Genomic DNA, 25079 nt, shown 5'->3' on the forward strand with positions numbered 1-25079 from the left:
ACCCGAGACCCTCCTCTCCGGAGGAAAATACCCCCCCGAGGGCTGAGGAGCCACCCACACCCCCCCAGAGCCCGACCCAGCACCGTCCCCTTCCAGCAGCCGTCCCACGGGACCCCCAGCTTCCCCGCCCCATCCCACGCTCCTGCCACCTCCGTATTCGCTCTGCTCCTGGGGGGAACGTCGCCTGAGCTGCTCCCGCATCCCCCGGCTCGCCAGAGCTGTTTTCCAAAAGCAGCCCCTTCTCCAGCGCAGGGAGCCTCCCGTGGCCTCACTTGGCCCACGCTGTCCCCAAACGCACGGCTGGGGCCGCCGCGGCTCCCCTAAGCTTGGCTTAACAAAGCCGTAACATAAGCAGCATCGCCTCTAGGGCCACGACAAAGGGATGGAAACTGAAGCAGAGCAGCGATCTGATGTGACCACCAGAAAGCTGTTCCTCCCACAGCCCTTCCCACAGAGACGATGACTAATGGAGACGTCCCTCTTGCACAACATTTGTGCGGGAGAACATCAGGGCGCAGAGAAGCTCAGCATCAAAGCACGAGAGGAGGAGTTCACCCCGATGTGTGAAATGAACGCACACGTTTGTTTCAGACTACAAAGTAAAAAGGGTTAATTACTCATCTAGGGCTGCAGGAGGGAGTCCAAGCTAGAAATGTCTGGGCTGGCATGAGCGAGCGCTGGGGTGTTATCACTTCATGGGTGATAACGCAGATGGATAACAGCGGATAAAGGAGTTACCTGGGAGATGCCATGGGGTAGCAAAGGCTGGACATTGACTTTTAGGGACCGGCAGCTAAAACCTGGAGCCAATGCCGACTTCATCCCAAACGTGATTTGGCTGCAAGTGTGAGCACAGCCGGGTTGTGAGACCGGAGCTGCTGCAGAGACAGCGGGAAGTTCTCAGCTGGGAGGAGCAGAGACAGGCTGAGCCACGCTGGTGAGCACAGGTCATACCCAGCGTTTCAGCTGCACCCTGACCCCACGGAGCACCGGGGACACTGTCCCGCATGCACCGAGCCGCGCAACGGCTGCTTGTCCATGGTCAACACAGAACCCCAGGATGTCGGGGGTTGGAGGGCCCTGGAAAGCTCATCCAGTGCAATCCCCCCGGAGCAGGAACACCCAGCTGAGGTTCCACAGGAAGGTGTCCAGGGGTTGGAATGTCTGCAGAGAAGGAGACTCCACACCCTCCCTGGGCAGCCTGGGCCAGGCTCTGCCACCCTCACCCCAACAAGTTGCTTCTCATCTTCCAGCGGAACCTCCTGTGTTGCAGTTTGCACCCATTGCCCCTTGTCCTGTCCCTGGTTGTCACCAGCAGAGCCTGGCTCCATCCTCCTGACACTGCCCCTTTCCATCTTTATCACCTGCTTCCCAGACCACATCCCGGACCCACCTGAGGGCTCCCCGGGCCCGTCGAGCCCCGGGGCCGCGGCTCTGGGAGGACGAGCCCTGCGGGGCCGGGAGAGGCTTCGAGGCACGGGGCTGCGCGGCGGGACCGGCACCGGCACCGGCACCGGCACCGGCAGCCCCTCGGGCGGGAACCCTCAGCCCGGGAGAGGGGGAGACACTCTGATAAATCGCGACTCCCCTCGGTGCGGGACGGGGACACACCGGGGGGGGGGGAAACCCACGGGGGGACACGGCGGGGACCCACCGGGACCCGCCCGCCGCCGCTCGCCCACCTGCGTCCCGCGGGGAGCCGCGCATGCGGAGCGCACCACCGCGCCGCGGCTGCGGGGGGGGAGCGGCGGCCGGAGCGGGCATGTTTACAGCGGGGCCGAGGGGGGCGGCATCGGCGCGGCCCCCCCGCCCCCCCCCGCCGCCGAGGCACGAATGGTCTCTTCCTCGAGCCCTATTTAATCCCCGCCGCTGCCGCACCGCCGGCTCCAGTCCGGAGACCAGCGCCGCGCCCGGTGCCGCCGCCTCAGCGCTGCGGCTCCGCTCGCCCCGGCCCCGCGGGCCCCCCCGCCGCCACCATGCTGCCCCTCGGCCTCCTGCTGCTGCTCGCCTGCTGCGGCGCCGCCCGGGGAAACCTCTCCCGCGACGGTGAGTGGCGGAGCCGGGCGAGCCCCCGCGCCATCACTCCGCCCGTCGCGGCGGGGCCGGCGGGCGCGTCCTCTCCCCGCGGTGGGGGACACCGGCCGCGCGGAGCGTGGGGAGCGCGGAGCGGCCGCGGGCGAGCGACAGGTGCGGGGGGCGGCGGCGCCGGTATGTGGGTCAAGCCCGGCAGGTGCCGCCGCCCCGCCCCGGCCCTGCCCTCGGGGCCCGCCCTGCGGCCGCCGCGGCCCCGGGCAGCCGGCGGGGCTCAAGGTCACGGCGGCGCCGGTGCTGCCCGTCGTGTCCCCCACCGCCGCGTACCGCCCGGGGCGGGGCCGGGGCCGGGGCGGCGGAAGGTTCCAGACAGGCCCTGGCGGGCGGCGGCGGAGCCCGGCCCCTCCCGGCGCTGCCCGCGGCGGGGCGGGTGGAGCCGCGGGGGGGGCTCGGCGGATGGAGACCCCCGGTGGGGTAGAGCCGCCCCCCGGGAGGATGGCGGGCGGCGCGGGGGGGCAGCCACCCCCGCGGGTGGGGATGCAGCCCCCGGCGGGGGCGGCGGTTACATCCCCAGAGCGGGGGCGACTCTTCCCGGGATGGGCAGGTCGCCGGTTCCCACGGTCGCAGCGCTGCTCCGTGGGGTGGGCCCGGGGGAGGCGGCCGCTCCCATCCCGCCGGGATCGCGCCGCTGTCGGTGTATCCGCTGGCATCCCGGGGTCTGATGCTCCTCGGTGTCCGTGCGGGAGCATCAGCCCTTGAAACAAAGGCTGTTTACCCGCCACAGCCTCGGGTGAGGCGGCCGGTAATGAAGTGCCGCGAAACAAATGTAATCTCGGTGCTGCCTTGTCAATGGCAGCACCTTATTTTCCGTAACCATTGAGCTGCGGAGTCCTGGCTCGATCGCCAGCGCTCGCTGCTCGGGGCTCGTAATTCCCAGCAGGCTGCTGGCGGCTGGTTTGCTGCGCTGGAGCCGCTGGTTGTGCTCAAACCGCTGCTGCGAGCGTTTGGATGGGGAGCGCGTCGTGGGGAGATGCAGCAGCGTCCAGGGCCAGCTCTGCGTGTTGTGTTTTGGGGGGGTGTTGTGGAGGCTCCAGTTGCCGTCCAAGTCCCTCCCTTTGGCTGTTTGGAAGCGGGGTGGTAATTCTGGCATGGGATGAAGGTGCCTGTGGGCTGTTGAGGTGGAAGGAGCGTGGTACGGGGGGTAAGAGGTCTGAGCCCCAGCTGGCGCATCCCTTTGCTGGAGGAGGTCGCTGTGACAGGCAGAGCCGCTCCGGGGGCTGGTGTGGGTTGATGGCTGCGTTCCCATCCACGAATCCCGGGATTTATTCTGGTTATGGCCACGGTCCTCCCACGGGAGCCCGAAAGAGTCACTCGGGTGTGGGTGACGCTCGGTCCCGCGGCTCGGGGCTGTCCTGGCATCCGTACGTGGCGATGCTCAGCGAGGGGGGGCCGAGCAGCCTGGCGAGGGGTGGCCGTGACCTGGAGCCGTGTGTAGTCCTAGGGCAGGATGTTGTCTGGATGATGACACTGCAAGATTCCTCCCAGGCCTGGCCACGAGCAGCCGGGCTCGGTGTCACCCAAAGCAGCGAGACAAATGGACACTTAAAAAGCCGTTGGGAGCTGCGGAGACGCATGGATGGAAGATGCTCAGAGGAGCTGCTGGCTTTGCAGTCTGTGTCTTACCTTTGTGCCCCTCAACCAGCAGCTCGCGGTGCTGGGAAAGCCCTTCCACAGCGCCCTTCCCAAGGCAGGGATGGAGCCGCCATCGCTTCTCCTTGCAGGAAGACCCCTCCATTGCTCTGGATCTCCAGGCTCCAACCACGGCGGTGCCGGCAGAGCCCCTCGAGGCCGCCCCGGCGCTTCGCACCAGAACCGTGTGTGCGCGCTTGGCTGCCGTTGTGCTGCTGTCGGCAGATTTTTGAGTGTTTGGGCTGGGTGCGTGGTTGTCCTCACTGCGAGGATTAATTCCCCCGCCGAGTTATTACACTCTAGGCTTGTGTAACCCTTTTGTTTGAACAGTGCCCTACTGTTGTCCCATGGGAAGCCACAACATGCCAAAACCAGATGGCTTGGGGCTATTTTGCTCTGTGTTTGCCGGCAGCCTCGTCCCGTGTGGCACCGGCGTCCCTCGGTGTGCCGCACAAGGGGCACCGTGCGGCAGCGTTGGTGAACAGTGGTGACCTGAGCATCCATCCCGCCGTGCCAAAGCTGCTCGGCTCTTTGCGTGTGGTTCTCTTGCTGGGAGAAGCCTCAATATTGAGGGTCTTAGAGGTGGGTTTGACTGGGTATGGATGGCCCAGCAGAGGGGCCAGGGCTGCTCTGTCTCCTGTGGATGAGGAGGCTGGTTGGGTGGCTTGTGCCAATGACTCCTGTGGGCTGAGCTGAGCCTGGAGACCACCTGGAGATGGTTGAAGATGGTTGAGATGAGCTCCCTGCCTGACACTGGCAAGGAGGCAGGTTCGGGGGACTGTCCCCTCCCTGGAGGTGCTTCCTCTGTCTTGGGGGGGCTGCGTGGACCCCTGTCCTGTCTGCAGTGCAGGGAGCCCCGTTTTGCACAAGTGGAAAGCCCGGGAGTTGTGTGCAGCTCACGCAACCCTTTGATTGCGGCTCATGGCAGCGCCTTCACCCAACCGACGTGTGCAAGTGCCCTGTTCTCACCATATGCTGCCAGTGCTTTCCGTACCAGCACAAGCCTTTGGCACTCGAGCAGAGGAAGCAGTAACACCCCGATAACATATCGACCTGCATCCATACCTGGATGGCTCTGATCAGCGACCGCTGGTGATGTGGCCGGATCAGCATCAATGGAAGGAGAAGCCGTGCAGGGAGCGCCGAGGCCGCTGCTCATGGCACATCGCGTTAGGCTCAACAGGCAGCGCCGGATTAAGACAATACACGGGATCAAGTGCCGCCGAGCTGCCCCGCCGCATATGCAGACGGTGAGGGATGCGCTGGCACCGCTGCTGCGGGACGGGGGTTTTGATGCCTGATGTTTTGGTGCGGTTTGTCGGACCCAGGCTGGGGTGTTTGCCGCTTGGTCGAAGCCAAAATCCCCAGCGGACCGGGGCGTTGCTGCTGAAACACGAGTTCCTCCCACGCGTGGGTACATTCTCTGGAAAGAGATAGAGGGAAAGCCCGGCTTGCCCAGAATGGTGAGGTCTCCTGCATCCTACACGCTGCCTCTGCTCCCTCTGCCTGACGTTCCCGCTTCACCAGGGGTGTTGGAATTGCCGGAGTAACCGGAGGCGTCTACACCTGGGTGGTCACCCTGGCGCTGGCCCAGGCCAGACGGAGGAATCTGCATTCAAACCAACATTGTTTGTTTTCACTGGGTTGGTTTTAACCTCCATTTACCCCAATCCAGGGTGCGGTGCGGTTCAATGGAGTGAACCCGCGGGTGCGGGAGGAGGTGGCGCAGGATGCGAACGCGCGGCCAATTTTGCGTGGTGGGTTTGGAGCTTGGCGGGCTCTGCGTGCTGTTCTTCTGGGTCTATGTTTGCTATTGTAAAACACACACAGGTGCCTTCTGGCGAGGGCTCTTCTCCCCGCGCCAGCGTTTGGCGCGATAACCCCGTTCCCAGCCTGGTTTCCATCTGAACCGCGCTCCGGGCTCCGTTTCCAGCCCGGCGAAGGCTTGGCCGTGCGGCTCGTGTGCCGCTGTGTCTGCACAGATTGAGTCGCCTCCTCGTCGCTTGGCTCCGCAGCGGCTCCGTGGGACCTTGGGGGTGATGCCAGCGCTGCGACACCCACGTAGGCCGACGCATCTGATCCTCCTCCTCTGAATTACTGGGTCAGCTCAGCTTGAACCATCTGCTCCGGTTCCCTCCCGGCCGGGCACCTGGCACCATGCAGCGATGCAGCAGCAGAGCCTTCATTCGCGGCGGAGGGAGGCGGAGGAGCCACGATGAGGGCTGGGAAGAAACATACTTAACCATTCCAGTCACCCGCCCGGCGTCGCGCTTTGCTTCAGATGCTGCAGCCGCCGCCGCTCGGGGGTTGCGGAGCCTCCCTGGTGTCACCGGGACGTGCCGGAGGGCAGCGGCGCTTGCAGCGGCTTTGCAGGTGACCCCAGAGACGGCTTGTGGCTGCGGAGCCGGGAGCTCCCGTGTTGCTGCTTCCTCGGGTGATGCTCCAGGCGGTGCTTCATCTACAGATGTTCCTCCTCACCTCGCAGCGCTTCACATGCTGTGTTTGCTGGCAGGGCTGGTGTGCAGCGTTAGCTCTTCCAGACCACTGCGTTCGCTGCTGCTTTCAGGCTGCGGCTCCCAGGGGAGCGAGTTGTGACACTTGTCACAACATCCCCGAGCGGGTGGACGTGGTGACGGGTCAGCATCGTGGTGCTTTCCTGCGGGGGCTCTGTTTCAGAGAATTGCAGAATGTCAGGGGTTGGAAGGGACCTTAAGCGGAACCTCCTGTGTTGCAGTTTGCACCCATTGCCCCTTGTCCTGTCCCTGGTTGTCACCAGCAGAGCCTGGCTCCATCCTCCTGACACTGCCCCTTTCCATCTTGATCCCCAGCAATGAGTCCCCCCTCAGGCTCCTCTTGTCCAGCTCCAGAGCCCCAGCTCCCTCAGCCTTTCCTCACACGGGAGATGCTCCACTCCCTCCAGCATCTTGGTGGCTGCGCTGGACTCTCTCCAGCAGTTCCCTGTCCTGCTGGAACTGAGGGGCCACAACTGGACACAAGATTCCAGGTGTGGTCTCCCCAGGGCAGAGCAGAGGGGCAGGAGAACCTCTCTGACCTACTGACCACCCCCTTCTGACCCCCCCCAGGTCCCATTGGCTTCCTGGCCACAAGGGCCCAGTGCTGGCTCAGCCCACAGCACCCGCTGTTCCCAGCTGGTCTCCCATCCAAGTACTGACCGGGCCCGACCCTGCTTAGCTTCCCAGATCAGACAAGGTGGGGCGTTCTCAGGGTGCTCTGGCTGTATATATTATATATATGTATATATATAATGTTCCCCAAGTATATCCTGGTATTATCTGAACTAAACCCTTTATTCAAGGGCAGAGCAGAGGGGCAGGAGAACCTCTCTGACCTACTGACCACCCCCTTCTAACCCCCCCAGGTCCCATTGGCTTCCTGGCCACAAGGGCCCAGTGCTGGCTCACAGTTTTACCTCTTTGCAGCTCCTCAGCTTTGCTTTCTGGCCTCTTTTTGTCTCCTCCTGATGCTGGGGGTTGCTCTCCAAGGCACAGACCACACAGCAGCCGAGGTGATGTGATGGACGAACAAAGAACGAAGCTGAGCGCCCCCTGGGCCGCGGGGGCTCCCGGCACAGCAAGTCACCTCCAGGACCAGCGGGATCGAGCCTGTGTTTTAGTATTTTGATATCACTCTTCCCTCTTGTCTTTCTGAGAAGTCAGGAGGACGCGTTAGCATAGCTTTCCCCATATCTTATTTCTGTTATCAATATCCTTGTGTGTATGATCCCCGGATGGTTGGGAGTGGAAATTCCCCGTGCCGGCTTGGACAGAGCTCTGCTGCAAGTGTTTAGATACCTGCAAAGCAACAAGCGACGTACCAGGGCATCCGATGCAACCGCTTCTGAGACACCTCGCTGGGCAGGCAGGAGATCCTTAAAACAGAACTGTCAAAGCAAAGAGCTCGTTCCCTTGGCAACAGTCATGTTGGAGATTGGCCTTAGGGTAGGAGCTAAAAAACATGCTCAAAAAAGTAGTTATCAGCTGTTTGCTGTCAACCTGGAGGAGGGTGGGAGAGGGTCCCCCTGCCGGGCTCTGCCTTGAGACGGGAGGGTGTGGGTGAGCTTGGGAATGAGTTCACAAGGGAATCGGTCGTGGTTTTGGGGTCCCAGGACAGTTCTGGCACTGCGGTGGCTCTCGTGGCGCTCGGATGATTCGTGGTGGCCCAGGATGAGGCTTTTCCCCCCTTGTCTGTTGTGTGCAGCATGTGCCGGAGCCGGGATCGCCGGTGGCCTCGAAGAGGCGATGGCGCTGGGGCTCCATGACGATGCCGCTGCCTTTTGCCGAGCTCATCGGCCACCGGAGTGCTGTGAATGTGCAAACACGGCTGAGCGGAGCCCCCAGCCCAGCTCCCCGTCCCCTGAGCACCCTGCTCCTGTCCCAGCTCCGTGCAGGGCCCGTTGGCCCTGGGGAGGGTGCTGTGTGCTGGGACTGCGCTGCGATGGGGCAGACGCGGAGTCCTGCTGCTCCGTGGTGCCCGAAGCCTCCAGGGCTGTGCCAGCTTGTCCACGAGCAGCCAGCGAGGAGGAGGAGGGTGATTAGAGGGCATCCTGCAGTGAGAGCTCCGGTGGCACTTGCAACCAACCTCTGATTGATTGCTAATTGCTGGCCGCGTTCCAGTTGCTTAACCCCGGGCAGGTGTCACCGTCAGCTTTCATGGCACTGGGCAGGGGCTGTCAGGGTGGTGACATGTCCCCGTGTCCTGGGAGAAGGCGGTAGCTCCACAATTTGCTGGTGCAGCTTGTGCTGAGTGTCAGTGCGCCCAGAGCGGGTCCTGCAGGGGCTCCGTGGGTCCTGCGCTGTGACCGGGGTCTCTAGGGTGGCCTCGAAAGGGTCCCAGCTTCTTCCCAGAATCATAGAATAGAATCATGTTGGGTGTAAGAGACCTTCAGGATCATTGAGTCCAACCATAACCCAACTCCATAACCCACGTCCCTCAGAACCTCGTCTAAACACCTTCCCAACCCCTCCAGGGATGGCGACTCCAGCACTGCCCTGGGCAGCCTGTTCAGCACCCAACAACCCTTTCCATGAAGAATTCTTCCTAATATCCAATATTCCAGGTGTGGTCTCCCCAGGGCAGAGCAGAGGGGCAGGAGAACCTCTCTGACCTACTGACCACCCCCTTCTAACCCCCCCCAGGTCCCATTGGCTTCCTGGCCACAAGGGCCCAGTGCTGGCTCATGGTCCCCCTGCTGTCCCCAGGACCCCAGCTCCCTTTTCACTGCTCCAGCAGCTCATTCCCAACTTACACTGGAACCTGGGCTTGTTCTGCCCACATTCAAGACTCTACACTTGCCCTTGTTCTATTTCATCACATTTCTCCCCCAGCTCTCCAGCCTGTCCAGGTCTCTGATGGCAGCACAGCTTCCAGTGTCACCCACTCCTCCCAGCTTGGTGTCACCAGCAAACTTGCTGATAGTCCACTCAATTCCCTCGTCTAAATCGTTAACGAATATATTGAATAATATCAGCCCCAGTACTGACCCCTGAGCCACAGCACTGGATACATCTGGAGCTTGGACAGCTCGTTGCTCCCCCCGTTGACATAGGGATCTCCCACCATCCCCATCATCCGCGGGACCGCGGGGCGGCACCGAGCGGATGCGCCGGAGCACGGGCACGTTTCTCCCTCTAAGAAAACACGGAGCGAGCTGCTGGTGCGGAGGAGCCGGTATGTGGGTACCCAGACTGTGGATCCACACCGTGCGGCTCAGCTGGCGCAGCAGATGCCTGAGCCCGCTTGGCCGGGTGCGCCATCCAACCCATCAAAGCTGCTCCGGCGTCGGAAACGGAGCTTCGTGGCTGGGAGTGAATTACTAAAGCGCAGCACTCGGAGGCGAGAGAGCTCGTCATGGAGAACGTCTGTGTCAACAGAGATAAATTGGAGCTTTACGATGACAAAACTAAACTAAATAGGGAGGAATGAGGAAAGCGAGAAGTGTGTTTGGCGTGATGGCTCTAGGACTGGCGGCGCTGGAGGGATTGGAGCAGCGGGTGTTTTCCTCTGGTGCTGCCCCAGCAAAGATGCTTTGGAAAGGGCGGATGTGCCGGCGGAGGGACCCGGTGGCTCCGGCTGCACCGACGCAGCTGCTGCTGGAAGGAGCCGGGAGAGACACGTACGTTGTTTTCCCTCCATAAATATGAATGCGGCCCCCCCCGCAAAGTGCACAGATTTAATTAATGGAATATTGATTTTTCTAGAGCGCGGCGCTTCTCTAATTTCGCGGCTCCGACGGGGATCTGGAACAAGCACAGGCAGCAGTTTGTGCCCAAAGCGGGGGGCTGGCAAAGCCTTTGCGGTGGCATCTTGTGGGACGCCTGCGGTTGCTCTGCCTGTCCCCAGGTGCGCTGCTTTCACCAAAAACGGGTTAATTCTCCTCATGCAGTTACAAACCTTTCTGTTCCATCACTCGTTATTTGGACTTAGTCTGAGAACAAGAGATCCCAGCCCAGCACAGTTAATGTGTTGAATTGCTCTGCTCTGAGAGCCAAGGACACTCTGAGCTCTGCCCACAGGGGGGAGGCAGCGAGGAAGGGGATGGACGGACAGAGCTGGACTGACACCCACATTTATCAATAAGACTATTCCAGCCCATTAGTGACATGCTGATTATTTAAGAGTGGGGCCTTCCAGTTTCTGTCTCTCTCTTCTCTTTGCTCATCTTGCCCTGGGTGTCACCGGCCGTGGGTCTGTGCGGTGCCCTGGGTGACTCCGGCTGTGGGACACGGGTGACTCCGGCTATGGGACACGGGTGACACCGGCTGTGGGACACGGGTGACACCGGCTGTGGGACACGGGTGACACCGTCTGGCCCTGCCCCACCCCGGTAACACCCCTTGCTCTGTTTAACCTCCCCACACTAATACCTTAATGAGGCCAGTGCTGTGACAGGTGATGGTAATTGTGTTAATTAAGAGATTGGGTCTGTTCTGCATGGGTTTTAGACCCTGTCCTCAGCTGCAGCCAAGTCGGAGTGGTCTGAGTTTGGCCAACAGCGGCTTGCAACAGCCTAATCCCCTAATTAGAGTCGTAGCAGCACAAAGGCATCGTTAACCAAATTAAAACGAGCCCACGGGCGGATAGGAGGAGCTCACCCAATGCATCGGCATTTCCAATGGTCCTTGCCATGCCCGGACCTTGTGCGGGCTGGGGATGTGTCGGTGAGGAGCCCGAGTTGTGCCCAGGGGACGGGAATGGGCTGCGGATGCTTCGGTTGGTGTCGGGGACGGCTCCATCATCCCCTGGAAAGGGGAAGGAGACGGGACCCGGAGGCTCTTGAGCCGTGTAGCAACAGCCGAGGGTCGCCCATCAAACCCAGCAGGTGGGGAGGAGCGTGAAACGGTGGGGATCGAGCGCGGAGTCCGCAGCCTTGGAGTGTGTTTAATCCGAATTTGCTGCGTTTCTGCTGCCGCGGGTGGGCAGGGGGGGTTTGTGCATTTCCAGCGCGGGTTTTCCTGGGGTTTAACGCGAGCCAAGCCTGGCGGCCTCGTCCTCTGCCCTCCCAACCCGCTTCCCGGCCGGAGCTTTGGGAACGGGCGATGTGAGCGATAGAAAGGATTTCCCTTCGACGTTCTGAGTGGGAAATGGGGAAATCCAGCCGAAGCTGCGTCCACCTCTCTCCTGATCGCGGGAGCTTCTCGCAGGCAGCGAATATCATGCTTGTGAAATCAGGGGTGCGTGGGGACGCGGGCAGGGTCACTCGGGGGTCCCCAGGGCGAATCGGTGCTTAAATGTGAGTAAGTTGGGCCGAGACAGACGGCGCCGCGTGGGGAAGCCCCGTGAGCGCCCTGCGAGCCGGGCGCGTGTTGGCTTTCCCGAAATAGCCGACCTTGGGGCGGGCGGAGGTACCTGATCCTGCCGCTGCTCTTGGCTGCCCTTGGGCAGCGCGGAGCCGTCGGGAGCCCGAGGAACCCAAGGACGATGCCTGAGCTGTGGACGCGCAGCCCGGAGGTGCGTGAGTCATAGAATCGTTTCGGTTGGAAGAGACCCCAACCCATGTCCTGAGAACCTCATCTGTGTGTATTTCAACCCCTCTGGGATGGCGACTCCAGCACTGCCCTGGGCAGCCTGTTCCAACACCCACAGCCCTTTGGGGAGAAATCACCCCAAATTTCCAACCTCACCCTCCTGGTGCAACTTGTGGCCGTTTCCTCTGGTCCTATCACTTGCTGTCCCTGTAAGGAGTGACACGGAGAGTGGGACACCAAGTGCACCCCACAGCCCACGCTCAATGGGCCATGGATGCTCTTGCAGGAGGCGGCTGGTGGAGCATCCCAGCAGATCCTGCCCACTGATCCTTCTACAGCTCTATTGGGGTTGTTGCTGGCTGGGAAACGGGGTCACTGTGGGAGCCAAAGCTGATAGAGGCAGGTCCCTGGTGTCCCCGGGGGCTTGGGGACACTTCTGTGTTCCTCCCTTCACTTGGTTGCTCAGAGATGCTTGTGGAGAGGTGATGCTGCTTAGATAGAGAGAGGTTCTCCTGCCCCTCTGCTCTGCCCTGGGGAGACCACACCTGGAATCTTGTGTCCAGTTGTGGCCCCTCAGCTCCAGCAGGACAGGGAACTGCTGCAGAGAGTCCAGCGCAGCCACCAGGATGCTGGAGGGAGTGGAGCATCTCCCGGGTGAGGAAAGGCTGAGGGAGCTGGGGCTCTGGAGCTGGACAAGAGGAGCCTGAGGGGGGACTCATTGCTGGGGATCAATATGGAAAGGGGCAGTGTCAGGAGGATGGAGCCAGGCTCTGCTGGTGACAACCAGGGACAGGACAAGGGGCAATGGGTGCAAACTGCAACACAGGAGGTTCTGCTGGAAGATGAGAAGCAACTTGTTGGGGTGAGGGTGGCAGAGCCTGGCCCAGGCTGCCCAGGGAGGGTGTGGAGTCTCCTTCTCTGCAGACATTGCAACCCCCTGGACACCTTCCTGTGGAACCTCAGCTGGGTGTTCCTGCTCCGGGGGGTTGCACTGGATGAGCTTTCCAGGGCCCTCCAGCCCCTCCCATTCTGTCACTCTGATGCCGTGTCCCCGCTGACCTCTCGTGTCTGTGTCCAGAGAGCCAGCCCACGACGTCGGATGAGACCGTGGTGGCCGGCGGGACCGTGGTGCTCAAGTGCCAGGTGGAGGACCCCGATGACTCCTCGCTGCAATGGTCCAACCCTGCCCAGCAGACCCTCTACTTCGGGGAGAAACGAGGTACGTGCGCAGCTCCAGAATCAGAATCGTAGAATCATTTCAGTTGGAAGAGACACTCAGGATCATTGAGTCCAACGACTGGGCAAAGCACGAGCCAGTGGAGGGGTGTGATGGTGCTGAGCCTCTTGTCTCTTTTCCGCCAGCCCTGCGAGATAACAGGATCCAGCTGGAGCGCTCCACGCCCAACGAGCTGACCATCAGCATCAGTGACGTGGTGCTGTCAGACGAGGGGGAATATACCTGCTCCATCTTCACCATGCCCGTGCGGACCGCCAAGGCGCTGGTCACCGTGCTGGGTGAGCCATGGGGGGCCCCAAACCTGCTCCCCGTCTCCTGCTTGTAACTGTCTGTGTGTTTAACCCGAGCTGGCAATGAGACCACGGAGCCGCTCACTCACCCCATAGGGGAGAGAATCCAAAGGGAAGGGAGAAATTGGATTGAGATAAACACAGTGTAATAAGATAACAGAATACTAAGACACTACTAGTAAATATATATATATAATAGAAATAAAAGATAGTTCAGGCAATTCCTCATGAACACGCTGAGCAGCCAGTCCCAGGAAACGGCCCCTGGTCCCACAGCCCATCCCAGAGAGAGAAAAGAGGGAAAGAGGCAGAAAAGCCCAGAGGCCTCTGCAAAATGGCAAAAGGCCCAACTAAACGTCCCGACCAAAACTCCCCCGGTTGCACCAAAAAGAGCAAAGAGAAGAGAGAGCCGGAAACTGGAAGGCCCCACTCTTAAATAATTAGCATGACACTAATTGGCTGGAATACTCTGATTGATAAATGTGGGTGTCAGTCCAGCTCTGTCCGTCCATCCCCTTCCTCGCTGCCTCCCCCCTGTGGGCAGAGCTCAGAGTGTCCTTGGCTCTCAGAGCAGAGCAATTCAACACATTAACTGTGCTGGGCTGGGATCTCTTGTTCTCAGACTAAGTCCAAATAACGAGCGATGGAAAAGGAAGGTTTGTAACTGCATGAGGAAAATTAACCTGTTTTCAGTCAAACCAGCACATTGCGAGGTGCTGTCCATCCAGCCGTTCATCTCTGCCGCTCCCGTATCCCTTCCCGTTACCTCGTCCTCGCCGTGTTTGTTGATGTGTCTCTATGTGCGTCTGTCTCTGGGTGGCAGCACCCGCACAGCTAATGGGCTGTTGTATTTCTTGCCTCCTCCTCCTCCACCAGGAGTCCCCCAGAAACCCCAGATCTTCGGCCACGAGCAGCCCATCGATGAGGAGAAGGTGGCCCGGCTGACCTGCCGCTCCTCGGGCAGCAAACCCGCCGCCCAGCTCCGGTGGAGGAAGGGCAACAAGGAGCTGAAGGGTGGGTGCCGCGCCGGGGCCGTGCCCGGGGGGCTGGGGAGCACCAGGGGGCTCCAGGGGCTGCAGATGTGCTGGTGCTGGGCCACATTGGCATCCTGTGCTCCTGCCAGCAAAGGGACGGGACAACAAAGATGCTGGAGGGAGTGGAGCATCTCCCGTGTGAGGAAAGGCTGAGGGAGCTGGGGCTCTGGAGCTGGACAAGAGGAGCCTGAGGGGGGACTCATTGCTGGGGATCAAGATGGAAAGGGGCAGTGTCAGGAGGATGGAGCCAGGCTCTGCTGGTGACAACCAGGGACAGGACAAGGGGCAATGGGTGCAAACTGCGACACAGGAGGTTCCGCTGGAAGATGAGAAGCAACTTGTTGGGGTGAGGGTGGCAGAGCCTGGCCCAGGCTGCCCAGGGAGGGTGTGGAGTCTCCTTCTCTGCAGACATTCCAACCCCTGGACACCTTCCTGTGGAACCTCAGCTGGGTGTTCCTGCTCCGGGGGGTTGCACTGGATGAGCTTTCCAGGGCCCTTCCAATCCCTGACATTCTGGGGTTCTGTGATTCTGTGACCGGCTGTCCCCTGCTCAACACACATAGAATCATAGAATCATTTTGGTTGGAAGAGACCTTCAGGATCATCGAGTCCATCCATAACCCAACCAACTCCCTAAAAGAACCTCGTCTAAACACCTTTTCAACCCTGCAGGGATGGTGACTCCAGCACTGCCCTGGGCAGCCTGTTCAATGCCCCACAGCCCTTTGGGGAAGAAATTGTTCCTAAATCCAACCTCAACCTCCCCTGGCGCAACTTGAGGCCGTTTCCTCTGCTCCTGGCGCTTGTTCCTGGGGAGCAGAGCCCGACCCCCCTGGCTCCAAGCTCCTTTCAGGCAGTTCAGAGATCAGAAGGTCTCCCCTCAGCTCCTGTTCTCCAGCTGAACCCCCCAGGTCTCTCAGTCTCCATCACACTTGTGCTCCAGCCCCTCACCAGCTCCATCACCTCCTCTGCACCCTCTGTAGTATTTCAGTGTCCTTCTTGTGATGAGAGGCCCAAAACTGACCACAGGATTCAAGGTTTGGCCTCCCCAGTGGCACAATCACTTCTCTAGTCCTGCTGGCCACACTATTCCTGATCCAAGCCAGGGTGCTGGTGGCCTTTCTGGTGTCATCTGGTGCCTCTGCTGGCGCCGTGTGTCCGTCAGCTCCGACATCCCTGTCCCGCAGATGAGGGCACCGAGGTTGTGGAGGATCCCAACGGCAAGACCTTCACGGTGAGCAGCCGCGTGGAGTTCCGCGTCACCAAGGAGGACAACGAGGCCGAGGTGACCTGCACCGTGGACCACGAGTCGCTGCAGAACGCCGAGCGGTCCACCACGCAGAAGCTGCAGGTCCACTGTACGTGCCCCGTGGGGCCGCGTGGGGAGGGGACGGGGCTGCGCTGAGGGACGCGGGAGCTGCCCCCAAAGCGCTGCCCCCACCCCAGTGCGCCCTCCCACCCACAGAGCGCTCGTGGAGCTTGGGGAAGGCGTTTTGGGTTTTGGGGTGCATGCGGGCTCCTGCAGAGCGTGGGGCAGGGACAGACTGTCCCCCAACTCTTCCTCTCCTCCTTTTGCAGACAAACCGACAGCAAAGATCGAGCCGCATCCCCAGTACCCGCGGGAGGGCGAGAAGCTCCAGCTGCAGTGCGACGGGCAGGGCAACCCCATGTAAGGCTCCCCCTCTCCTTCCTCCCCCCCAGCCCTCCCAAAATCACCGCGGAGCCCTCCTGGAGCTCGGGCCGGGCATCGCGGCCTCGCGCCGACGCCAAGCAGGGCCGGGCGCCCCACGGGGAGCAGGCAAAGCCCACGTCCTCTCCTGGAGCGCTAGAGCCGTCCTGGCTCATGTCTCGAGGGGTATTTCCCTCCTGGTTAAATACACCCTCACCCTCATTGCCCCCATGGTGGTTTAACCCGAGCTGGCAATACAACCACGCAGCCGCTCACTCACCCAATAGGGGAGAGATCAAAGGGAAGGGAGAAACTGGATTGAGATGAACACAGTTGAATAAAATAACAAGATACTAATATACTGCTAGTAAATATATATATAATAGAAATAAAAGGTAGTCAAGGCAATTCCTCATGAACACGCTGAGCAGCCAGTCCCAGGAAACGGCCCCTGGTCCCACAGCCCATCCCAGAGAGAGAAAAGAGGGAAAGAGGCAGAAAAGCCCAGAGGCCTCTGCAAAATGGCAAAAGGCCCAATTAAACGTCCCGACTGAACTTCCCAGCTACCCCAGAGAGATTGGAACAGCCAACCGCAAGTTCCCAACTCTCCTTAAATAATCAGCATGTCACTAATTGGCTGGAATAGTCTTATTGATAAATGTGGGTGTCAGTCCAGCTCTGTCCGTCCATCCCCTTCCTCGCTGCCTCACCCCTGTGGGCAGAGCTCAGAGTGTCCTTGGCTCTCAGAGCAGAGCAATTCAACACATTAACTGTGCTGGGCTGGTATCTCTTGTTGTCAAACTAAGTCCAAATAACGAGCGATGGAAAAGGAAGGTTTGTAACTGCATGAGGAGAATTAACCCGTTTTTAGTTAACTCAGCGCACCCTCTCCATGCGCTGCCCCCGCCTGTCCGGGTGCTGGGGAGGGTGCTGGTCGCTCAGCTCCGTCCGCTCCGCAGCCCCCAGGAGTTCCTGTGGGAGAAGGAGGGCAGCGACGCGCCGCTGCAGCTCAGCTCCGACAGCGTCCTCATCTTCCCCTTCCTCAACAAGAGCGACAGCGGCACCTACGTCTGCACGGCCACCAGCTCCATGGGCAGCGTGGTGGCCAAGTACAACCTGGACGTCAGCGGTAAGCGGGGCGCCCGGCGTCACCCGGGGGGCGCAGCCCCCTCCATCCCGGCCGTGTGTCCCCGTTTGGGGACGCAGGGACCCAGGGAGGGCTGCGGTGGAGGGGGGGGTGTGTATGTGATGCTGCGCGCTGGCGGAGCCACATCCAGCCGCTCCGTCCTTGCCTGCGCTGCGCGGAACCGCTGCCTGGGGCTGAGCAGGGCAAAGAGCAGTTTGGGGGGCTTGGGGTCCCCGTTTCCCCCCATGGACGGCGGGTGCGATGGGGGAGTTGACACTGCTGAGTCTCTGGGACGGGGGGAACGGTGCTGCTCGTTGTGTCACCTCGTTGTGTCACCTCGTTGTGTCACCTCGTTGTGTCACCTCGTTGTGTCACCTCCGTGAACCAAGGAGGGTTTCCAAATGTCACTGACCCCTCCAGAGCACGAGGTGCCCTGGGAGCCCCGTCCCGAGCTTCCGGAGACCCAGTCCCCTGTCCCCAGAGTGTGTCACCGCTCGTCACCCTGCCCGGCGCTGTCCCCTCGCTGCCTGCCCTGCCCGGCTGTGCTGTGCCACCGCGTTGCTGTCCTTGTGTCCCGCCACGTCCACACGCTGCAGCTTTGTGTGCTGGTGGGACCCCGTTTCCCTGCGGTTTTGACCTTGGATTTGGGGTTAACCTCCTCTTCTGCCCAATCTGTTGCCATCGCTATGAGCCTTGGACCCTCCATGTTCCAGCCGTCCCCGGTGCCTCCGTTCCCCCCCGTCCCCTTGTCCTCCCGTCCTGTTCTGGGCGCTTTGGGCATCCGGCGTGGCTCTGGGTGGCGGGAGCGCATGGCAGCGACGGCAGCTCGTGTCCCCAAATCTGCCCCCTCTGCCTGTCCGGAATGAGCCCCCAGCGCCCAACCCCGTGAGGTCGTCCCTTTGTCACCCCCTGTGTCCCTGCTGTGCCCCTGGGGCTGGAGTCTGCACAGGGAGCTGGTTTTGGAGCCTGGCTCTGGGCACATAGCAGCACCCAGAGCCCTCAGCACCCATCCGTGGGCTCACAGCAGCACCCAGAGCCCTCAGCACCCATACAGAGCCCTAAGCACCCATCCACGGGCTCACAGCAGCACCCATAGCCCTCAGCACCCATCCACGGGCTCACAGCACCATCCAGAGCCCTCAGCACCCATACAGAGCCCTAAGCACCCATCCACGGGCTCACAGCAGCACCCATAGCCCTCAGCACCCATCCACGGGCTCACAGCACCATCCAGAGCCGTCAGCACCCATCTGTGGACTCACAGGAGCACCCAGAGCCCTAAGCACCCATCCAGAGCCCTCAGCACCCATCCACGGGTTCACAGCAGCACCCGCAGTGCTCAGCACCCGGAGCCCTCAGCACCCGTCCATGGGCTCACAGCAGCACCCAGAGCCCTCAGCACCCATCCGTGGGCTCACAGCAGCACCCAGAGCCCTCAGCACCCATCCGTGGGCTCACAGCAGCACCCAGAGCCCTCAGCACCCGTCCATGGGCTCACAGCAGCACCCAGAGCCCTCAACGCTGTCCCCAAGCACACAGAACGCGGGTGTCCTCACCCCCTCGGTGTCCCAGTCCCCAGCAGACGAGCTCCACGTCTGGGCTCGGTTCTCCATGTCACATCATCCCTCTCTTTCCCCAGAGCCGCTCGAGTCTCGGGCACCGTCGGGCGAGCCCTCGAGCCCACCCGTGACAGGGGGGCCGGGCCGGTCCCCGAGGGGCTGTGTAGAACAGTGTAGGTGGCACCTCGCGGTGGGTGACACTTTCCAGACACCGCCGGACCCGCGGGGTCCCTCCCAGAGGAAGGGGCCGCAGGGGTGCTGGATGGGGACTCGTTCCCAGGACGGTGGCAGGAGAAGGAGCGGGACCAAGAACGGGGTTGTGGAAGGAGCTGCTGAGAAGAACGAGTCCCACGAGGCCGGGGGGAGCCGGGGTCCCCTTTCCTTGTCCCCTCCCGCGGTTGATTCATGTCCCTGTGTTTTTGTCGTCTTCCCCAGATCTTTCCCAGCTCCCCACCCCACACGTTCACTCCACTCCAGCCCCTCCGCCGGGCCCTTCCCAGCCCATCTCTCATGCTTCCATGGCCACCGCTTCATCCTTCACTCCAGCTCCCGTCCAAGGTACCGTAAGCTCCTTTTCTCTCTCTTTACGGACCCGGCGGGAGAAGCTCCACAGGAGGATGGTGCCACCATCGCCACATCCCATGTTGCCCAGCCGGGCTCCGGTCCCTGTGCAGCTCCTTGGTGTGTGTGGGCTCTGCACCATCTCAGCACTTTGCGTGGTGGTAACACGACAGGAAGAGCCAAAACCGCCGAGCGTGGGCTGCGCCGCGGTCCCTCCAGCTCCCCCGCAGGCTGTGGTGGCAGCAACCAGTGCCTTGTGTCCACGGGAGACGTTGTCCCCCCGTCCTGTCACCTCCCCGCTGTGTCTCCCACTCCGTGCTGTCTGAACGCCACCTCTAAACGTCTCTGCACTGTCCCCCCATCCTCCCCACCCTACAGCTCTATTGGGGTTGTTGCCGGCTGGGAAACGGGGTCACTGTGGGAGCCAAAGCTGATAGAGGCAGGTCCCTGGTGTCCCTGGGGGTTTGAGGACACTGCTGTGTTCCTCCCTTCACTTGGTTGCTCAGTGATGCTTGTGGAGAGGTGATGCTGCTTAGATAGAGAGAGGTTCTCCTGCCCCTCTGCTCTGCCCTTGAATAAAGGGGTTAGTTCAGATACTATCAGGATATACTTGGGAAACATATATATACATAATGTAATATATGCAGCCATAGCACCCTGAGAATGCCCCATCTTCTCTGATCTGGGAAGCTAAGCAGGGTCGGGCCCGGTCAGTACTTGGATGGGAGACCGTCCAGATCCACAGCCAGAGCACCCTGAGAACACCTGATCTGGGAAGCTAAGCAGGGTCGGGCCCGGTCAGTGCTTGGATGGGAGACCAGCTGGGTCCAGAGAGGTTCTCCTGCCCCTCTGCTCTGCCCTGGGGAGACCACACCTGGAATCTTGTGTCCAGTTGTGGCCCCTCAGCTCCAGCAGGACAGGGAACTGCTGGAGAGAGTCCAGCGCAGCCACCAAGATGCTGGAGGGAGTGGAGCATCTCCCGTGTGAGGAAAGGCTGGGGGAGCTGGGGCTCTGGAGCTGGACAAGAGGAGCCTGAGGGGGGACTCATTGCTGGGGATCAAGATGGAAAGGGGCAGTGTCAGGAGGATGGAGCCAGGCTCTGCTGGTGACAACCAGGGACAGGACAAGGGGCAATGGGTGCAAACTGCAACACAGGAGGTTCCGCTGGAAGATGAGAAGCAACTTGTTGGGGTGAGGGTGGCAGAGCCTGGCCCAGGCTGCCCAGGGAGGGTGTGGAGTCTCCTTCTCTGCAGACATTCCAACCCCTGGACACCTTCCTGTGGAACCTCAGCTGGGTGTTCCTGCTCCGGGGGGGTTGCACTGGATGAGCTTTCCAACCCCTCACATTCTGGGGTTCTGTGACTCGCTCCCCCAGGAGCTGACACTGACGGCCGTCGCTTTCCCCTCCTGGCTTCCCCCGCTCCCTTCCCTCCCCTCGCTCCCAGCTCTGTCTGCAGCAGGATGGAGCCGATGGATCCCAGCAGGGCAGGATGGGCGCCCCAGGGCACCCGTGGGACAAGCAGCAGCCTCTGCTGCATCCTCACCGTCTCCTCTGTTTTATCTCCCTGTGTCCGAGCAGATGCCAGCCCGGTGCCCTCCACCTCCAGCACATACCACGCACTGATCGGCGGGGTGGTCGCCGTCATCGTCTTCCTCCTCCTCAGCCTCCTCATCGTGTTGGGGCACTACCTGATCAGGCACAAAGGTACGGGGTCCGGGGAGCAGGGCTGCGTCCCAGCGAGCGGCAGCGTGGGGCAGGGGCCAAGGGGCGTCCTGCAGACCCACAGAAACCCAGCGGAGCGCTCCCGGGTTCGGGGGCTGCTGCGGAGACACCCCAGCGAGTCCTCGGACGCGGCGTCGACCCCGTTTCTCCATCTCTTCATGGTTTGGCACCCGCTGCCCCCGCCTCCCTCTCCATCCCTCGCGCCCTCCACCTTCCCCAACACCATTTCCATCTCCCCATCCCCGGCCTTTTCATCCGCCCGGCAGGTTTGTGCATAAGACACGGGGAGACGGTCACACCCAGACATCGGCAAAACCCCGCAGAGGTGATGTGTGAGTAAGAGCCCCCCACCCCCTGTCGCCTCTGCCCCACGCCGTGCTGGCACCGGGGCCACCGGGGCTACCGGGAGCCGGAGCCTCCTCGCAGGCGGCAGTTTTGCAGAGAAACCCTCCTGTGTTCTGCGGGACCGGGATGCGGGGAGGGCAGATGAACCCGGTGGGGACGCAGCTTCACCGTCTGGCTGGAAACCGCGACAGCTCGAGCGGCCACATGGTCCAACTCAGGGCTCGCCCCATGAAACCAGTGACTTTTCCATTGCAGGCCAAACCCAAAGGACTTTGCAGCTCTGCCCCACGGCCCCCCCAGGCGGCCCAGCTTGTTTGGGGAGCGGGGTGCACACCGGGCCCCCCGTGACGCTGCCCCCTCTCCCCACGCAGGCACCTACCTGACCCACGAGGCCAAGGGCTCGGACGACGCGCCGGACGCCGACACGGCCATCATCAACGCCGAGGGCGGCCAGAGCGGCGGCGACGACAAGAAGGAGTATTTCATCTAGGGGAGCGAGCGGGAGAGAGCGAGAAATGGAGCCAACAGACCCCGACGCAAACGGAAACCAGACCACAAACCCCACTCAACCCAACAGATTTTCACGTGCCCGGCACGGGCAGACAGACAGACGGACAGAGGGATGGCAGGACAGAGAGCGGAGAGCGACCAGCCTGAGACGTGATGCTTCTTCTTGAACTTGTACAAACCGTTCCTACTCGGAGCAGCGAACGCCCCGGCCCCATTTGCTTGCTTGCGCCTCCATCCCTGCGCCCGGCACTCGCACCAAACACGGACCAACCAGTGAGTGAGCGACTTTCCTTCTTCCTTTGGACCTTTGCTTTGGTTTTGTGGCTGCACTTTGCTTTCGGGCCCTCGGTTGGGATGTGGGGCTGGGGTCCATGTAGCTCTTTTCCTTTTGTTTCTCTCCATTTTTGGTTTCTTTGACATCCAAGGATAAAATCAGCTCCGGCGCGTTCCCGTCGCTTCCCCGGCCGGGACGCGGCTCTGGGGTCGAGCAGGGGGGGACCCCAGGCCCCAAATGTGATTTTGTCCTTGGTGGTTCTTGTCCAAGTGTCCATTGGGAGGGAGATCTGTCCTCGTGCGGTACGTGTGTGATCGGGGGATGAGCTTCCAGGGCGGGAGCCGCCGAGCCCCCTGGACCCACCGGGTGCTGCGGCTCCCCGGTGCCACCCCAGGGGAGGGGGGGGAGGTTTGGTCTTGGGGGGGCGAATCCAGAGAGAAACAAACAAGCCTCAACTTGACAAATTCTCACATTTGGAAACGTCGATTTAAACCCATCTATTGAGATGTTCAGTGCGGGAGGAGGCCGGGGGGGGGGCCGTGACCGTCACCGCTCCCCTCCACCCTACAAAAGGGGGTTCGGAGCCTGCGGGTGGCTCCGGACAGAGGTGACGCAGCCGCTGCTGGGCTGGGGATGCAGCCCAGAGCGGCGCAAGACCTGCGATCGAGTCCTCTGCCCGAGACGTGCAGAGCGGGATCTGCTGCTGGGGCTGCTCGTCCCCCTCCCCGGCGCTCGGAAAGGGCCGTGTCCCTCTCGGCTCCAAGAGCTGCAGCCAACAGTGGCCGAAGTGCCCGGCTTTAGCATCTTGGTCATGCGGGGTCTCCAGGGAGGCTTTGGGGGTCTCCAAGGAGGCTTTGGGGGTCTCCGAGGAGGCTTTGGGGGTCTCCGGGAGGCTTTGGGGGTCTCCGGGAGGCTTTGGGGGTCTCCGAGGTGGCTTTGGGCATCTCCAGGGAGGCTTTGGGGGTCTTCAGGGAGGCTTTGGGGGGCTCGTCCAACCTCTTACCGCGTCACCGTTTCTTCCAAGACAAAACCGAGCAGCCTCCCCAACCTCCCCAGCGTGTCCCCAGGGTCCCCACCCACACGGCCACAGGATGGGGCTGCGGGGGGCTGCACCCCCCAATATCCGCAGGACCCCCGTGGGGAGCCAGGGCCGGTAATTCACCCCCGCGCTGAGGTTTTCCGGCGTCTCCCGGTGCGGACACGAGGGGTTTGCAGGGGCGCACCCCTTCGATTTCGGGTTGTCTGGAGGAGGAGAGGAAGGAGGAGAAGCCCTCGGGGTGTGGGGAACCTCACGGGCTCGTGGGGTCCCATGTGGGGCTGGAGCCGAGCAGGCGAGGAAGAGGAGGCACAGTGGGTGCCGACGGCGGCGAGCGAGGGACACGTTTGTGGCACCGGGGCGAGCGGGTTCATGGTGCGCCGGGGTCGGCGCCTCAAGGGAAGGGCACGAAACCTCTGTCCTAGCGGGCAAAGGGAACCTGTGGTTTTCTCCATGTCGTTCCTTCCCGTCTCTTTGGAGGAGGAGGATGCTCCGAGCTCGTCTCAAGGGCCGCGGGTGTCGATGCCGTTACCCGCGCACCGAGCGCGTGTGGATGCGCTGCCTGACGATCTTTAACACCCGCTATCGAACAGACGTAATTCCTTCAAATCAAAAACGCAAGGACGTGTTTTTCGAGCACGGTTTAATCTCATTGTAAATCTACGCAAAGCAAATGGACACAAAGCAAACCCCGACTCGGGGCTCTGGGCGGGATGGGGGGATTGATCCCCAGGGACGGGGAGGTGGGAGCTGAGCTTGCACAGGGAGATGCGACGGGCACCTTGGTGACGGTGACGCCCCCGGTGCTGCCGGCGGAGGGTGTTTTGGTGGAGAAGCCGCTTTGGGGGGCACAGACAAATAGGTTTTGGGGGTACGGCGGGCGTTGGAGCGATGCGGCGAACACGCCGTGGGCGCCAAGAGGAACACGCAGCCATGGAGCGGGGGCACCCCGTTGTGCCCCGGCGCGGTGACGCGGCGCACGGGGCCGGTTGTAGGTACAAGAGGTGGCGTGAAGGGGTGAGAAGCTGCGCCTTGGTGGGGTGACGTGGCCACGGTGCCGCAGCCAAGAGGGGACGCCGGGCTCGCGTCCTGTGCTCCAGCACCCGGCAAACCGGGCCCAGGGCACCCGCGGCCACCGTGGCCACCGGCGCTGGGCCTGGGGAGCCGCGACGCGGCCACTTTGGGGGCCGAGGGGGATTCGGGGCCCCGTTTCTGGCCAGGCCCGTGTCCTCCCGCTCGCCGGCCGTGGCACTGAACTCTCAATAGACACGAAAGCCATATTTGTGGGGAGCTCTGGAGACGCCGTGGGGCAGCGGGGCAGAGGACGGTCTGTGGTGTTGTGCTGTGTTCTTGTGTGTACATACAAAGGGAGACGACGAACGTTTGATGTGACTTTATAACCTTTCTAATATCCTGTGCTAATCTTGGAAAATAATCCTATAAATATATCTGGATTACACACGTTACCTGCCTGAGTGTCTTTGCTTCTCCTTGGGGAGGGGACGGACGTGGCGCATGGGGACGCAGCAGCCCCCCAAAAACATCAACTCCAGCCCTCCTGACCCCCCAAAACACAGCGGCCATCAGCCCCATGGCCCCAGAACCCCCAGCCCCAAATCTCCCCATCTACATCCCCCAGACCCCACTGCAGACACCCAGCCCACGACCCCCAGCTCCCCCCACATTATCAGCCCATGGTGACCCCACAGCATCTGGTCTCCCCACGGGACGTCCCATGGGAAATCTGGGGATTCTCTTGCCATACAGGACCCGGAAAGCACCAGGAGGGTCCCCTGGGCCACCCCGTGCCCACACGGTCCATCCCGCGCCCCACGGGTGACACCGCGCACGCCGGAGCCCGAGCCAGCAACGGGAGCGTCCGCACGGGCGGGGCGCCCGTAAACACGGTTCCTAATTAATTTAAGGTGTTCTGCCAAGAAGTGATTGTTTCCTGCTGGAGAAATCGCGGGTTTGCTGTGGCGGCTCAGCCGCTTTCCCGGCAGCGCCGGC

General features: G+C 61.8%; 1 protein-coding gene across 3 annotated transcripts; it reads left to right on the forward strand.

Annotated features, from left to right (window-relative positions):
• The first annotated feature begins 1863 nt into the window (after nucleotides 1-1863).
• CADM3 (cell adhesion molecule 3) lies at nucleotides 1864-24529 on the forward strand. Of its 3 annotated transcripts, XM_082072874.1 has the most exons (11): nucleotides 1864-2046; nucleotides 12784-12924; nucleotides 13068-13220; nucleotides 14109-14246; nucleotides 15454-15624; nucleotides 15845-15935; nucleotides 16895-17064; nucleotides 19056-19178; nucleotides 20761-20886; nucleotides 21171-21236; nucleotides 21621-24529. In XM_082072874.1, the coding sequence occupies exons 1-11, from the start codon at nucleotides 1977-1979 to the stop codon at nucleotides 21737-21739; spliced, it is 1368 nt and encodes a 455-aa protein (XP_081929000.1). In that variant the 5' UTR covers nucleotides 1864-1976; the 3' UTR covers nucleotides 21740-24529. The 3 variants fall into 3 exon arrangements, with proteins under 3 accessions (XP_081929000.1, XP_081929002.1, XP_081929001.1); XM_082072876.1 differs by lacking the exon at nucleotides 19056-19178 and having other exon boundaries at nucleotides 1865-2046; XM_082072875.1 differs by lacking the exon at nucleotides 21171-21236 and having other exon boundaries at nucleotides 1869-2046.
• The last annotated feature ends 550 nt before the right edge of the window (nucleotides 24530-25079 follow it).

Source organism: Streptopelia decaocto, assembly GCF_964273445.1.
Source record: "Streptopelia decaocto genome assembly, chromosome: 26".
Lineage (NCBI taxonomy): Eukaryota > Metazoa > Chordata > Aves > Columbiformes > Columbidae > Streptopelia > Streptopelia decaocto.

Coding starts and splice junctions, on each gene's coding strand:
- CADM3 (XM_082072874.1), top strand. CDS start 1,977: ATGCTGCCCCTCGGCCTCCTGCTGCTGCTCGCCTGCTGCGGCGCCGCC. Junction 14,247..15,453: donor GGGCAACAAGGAGCTGAAGG/GTGGGTGCCGCG, acceptor CCTGTCCCGCAG/ATGAGGGCACCGAGGTTGTG. Junction 17,065..19,055: donor GTACAACCTGGACGTCAGCG/GTAAGCGGGGCG, acceptor CGTCTTCCCCAG/ATCTTTCCCAGCTCCCCACC.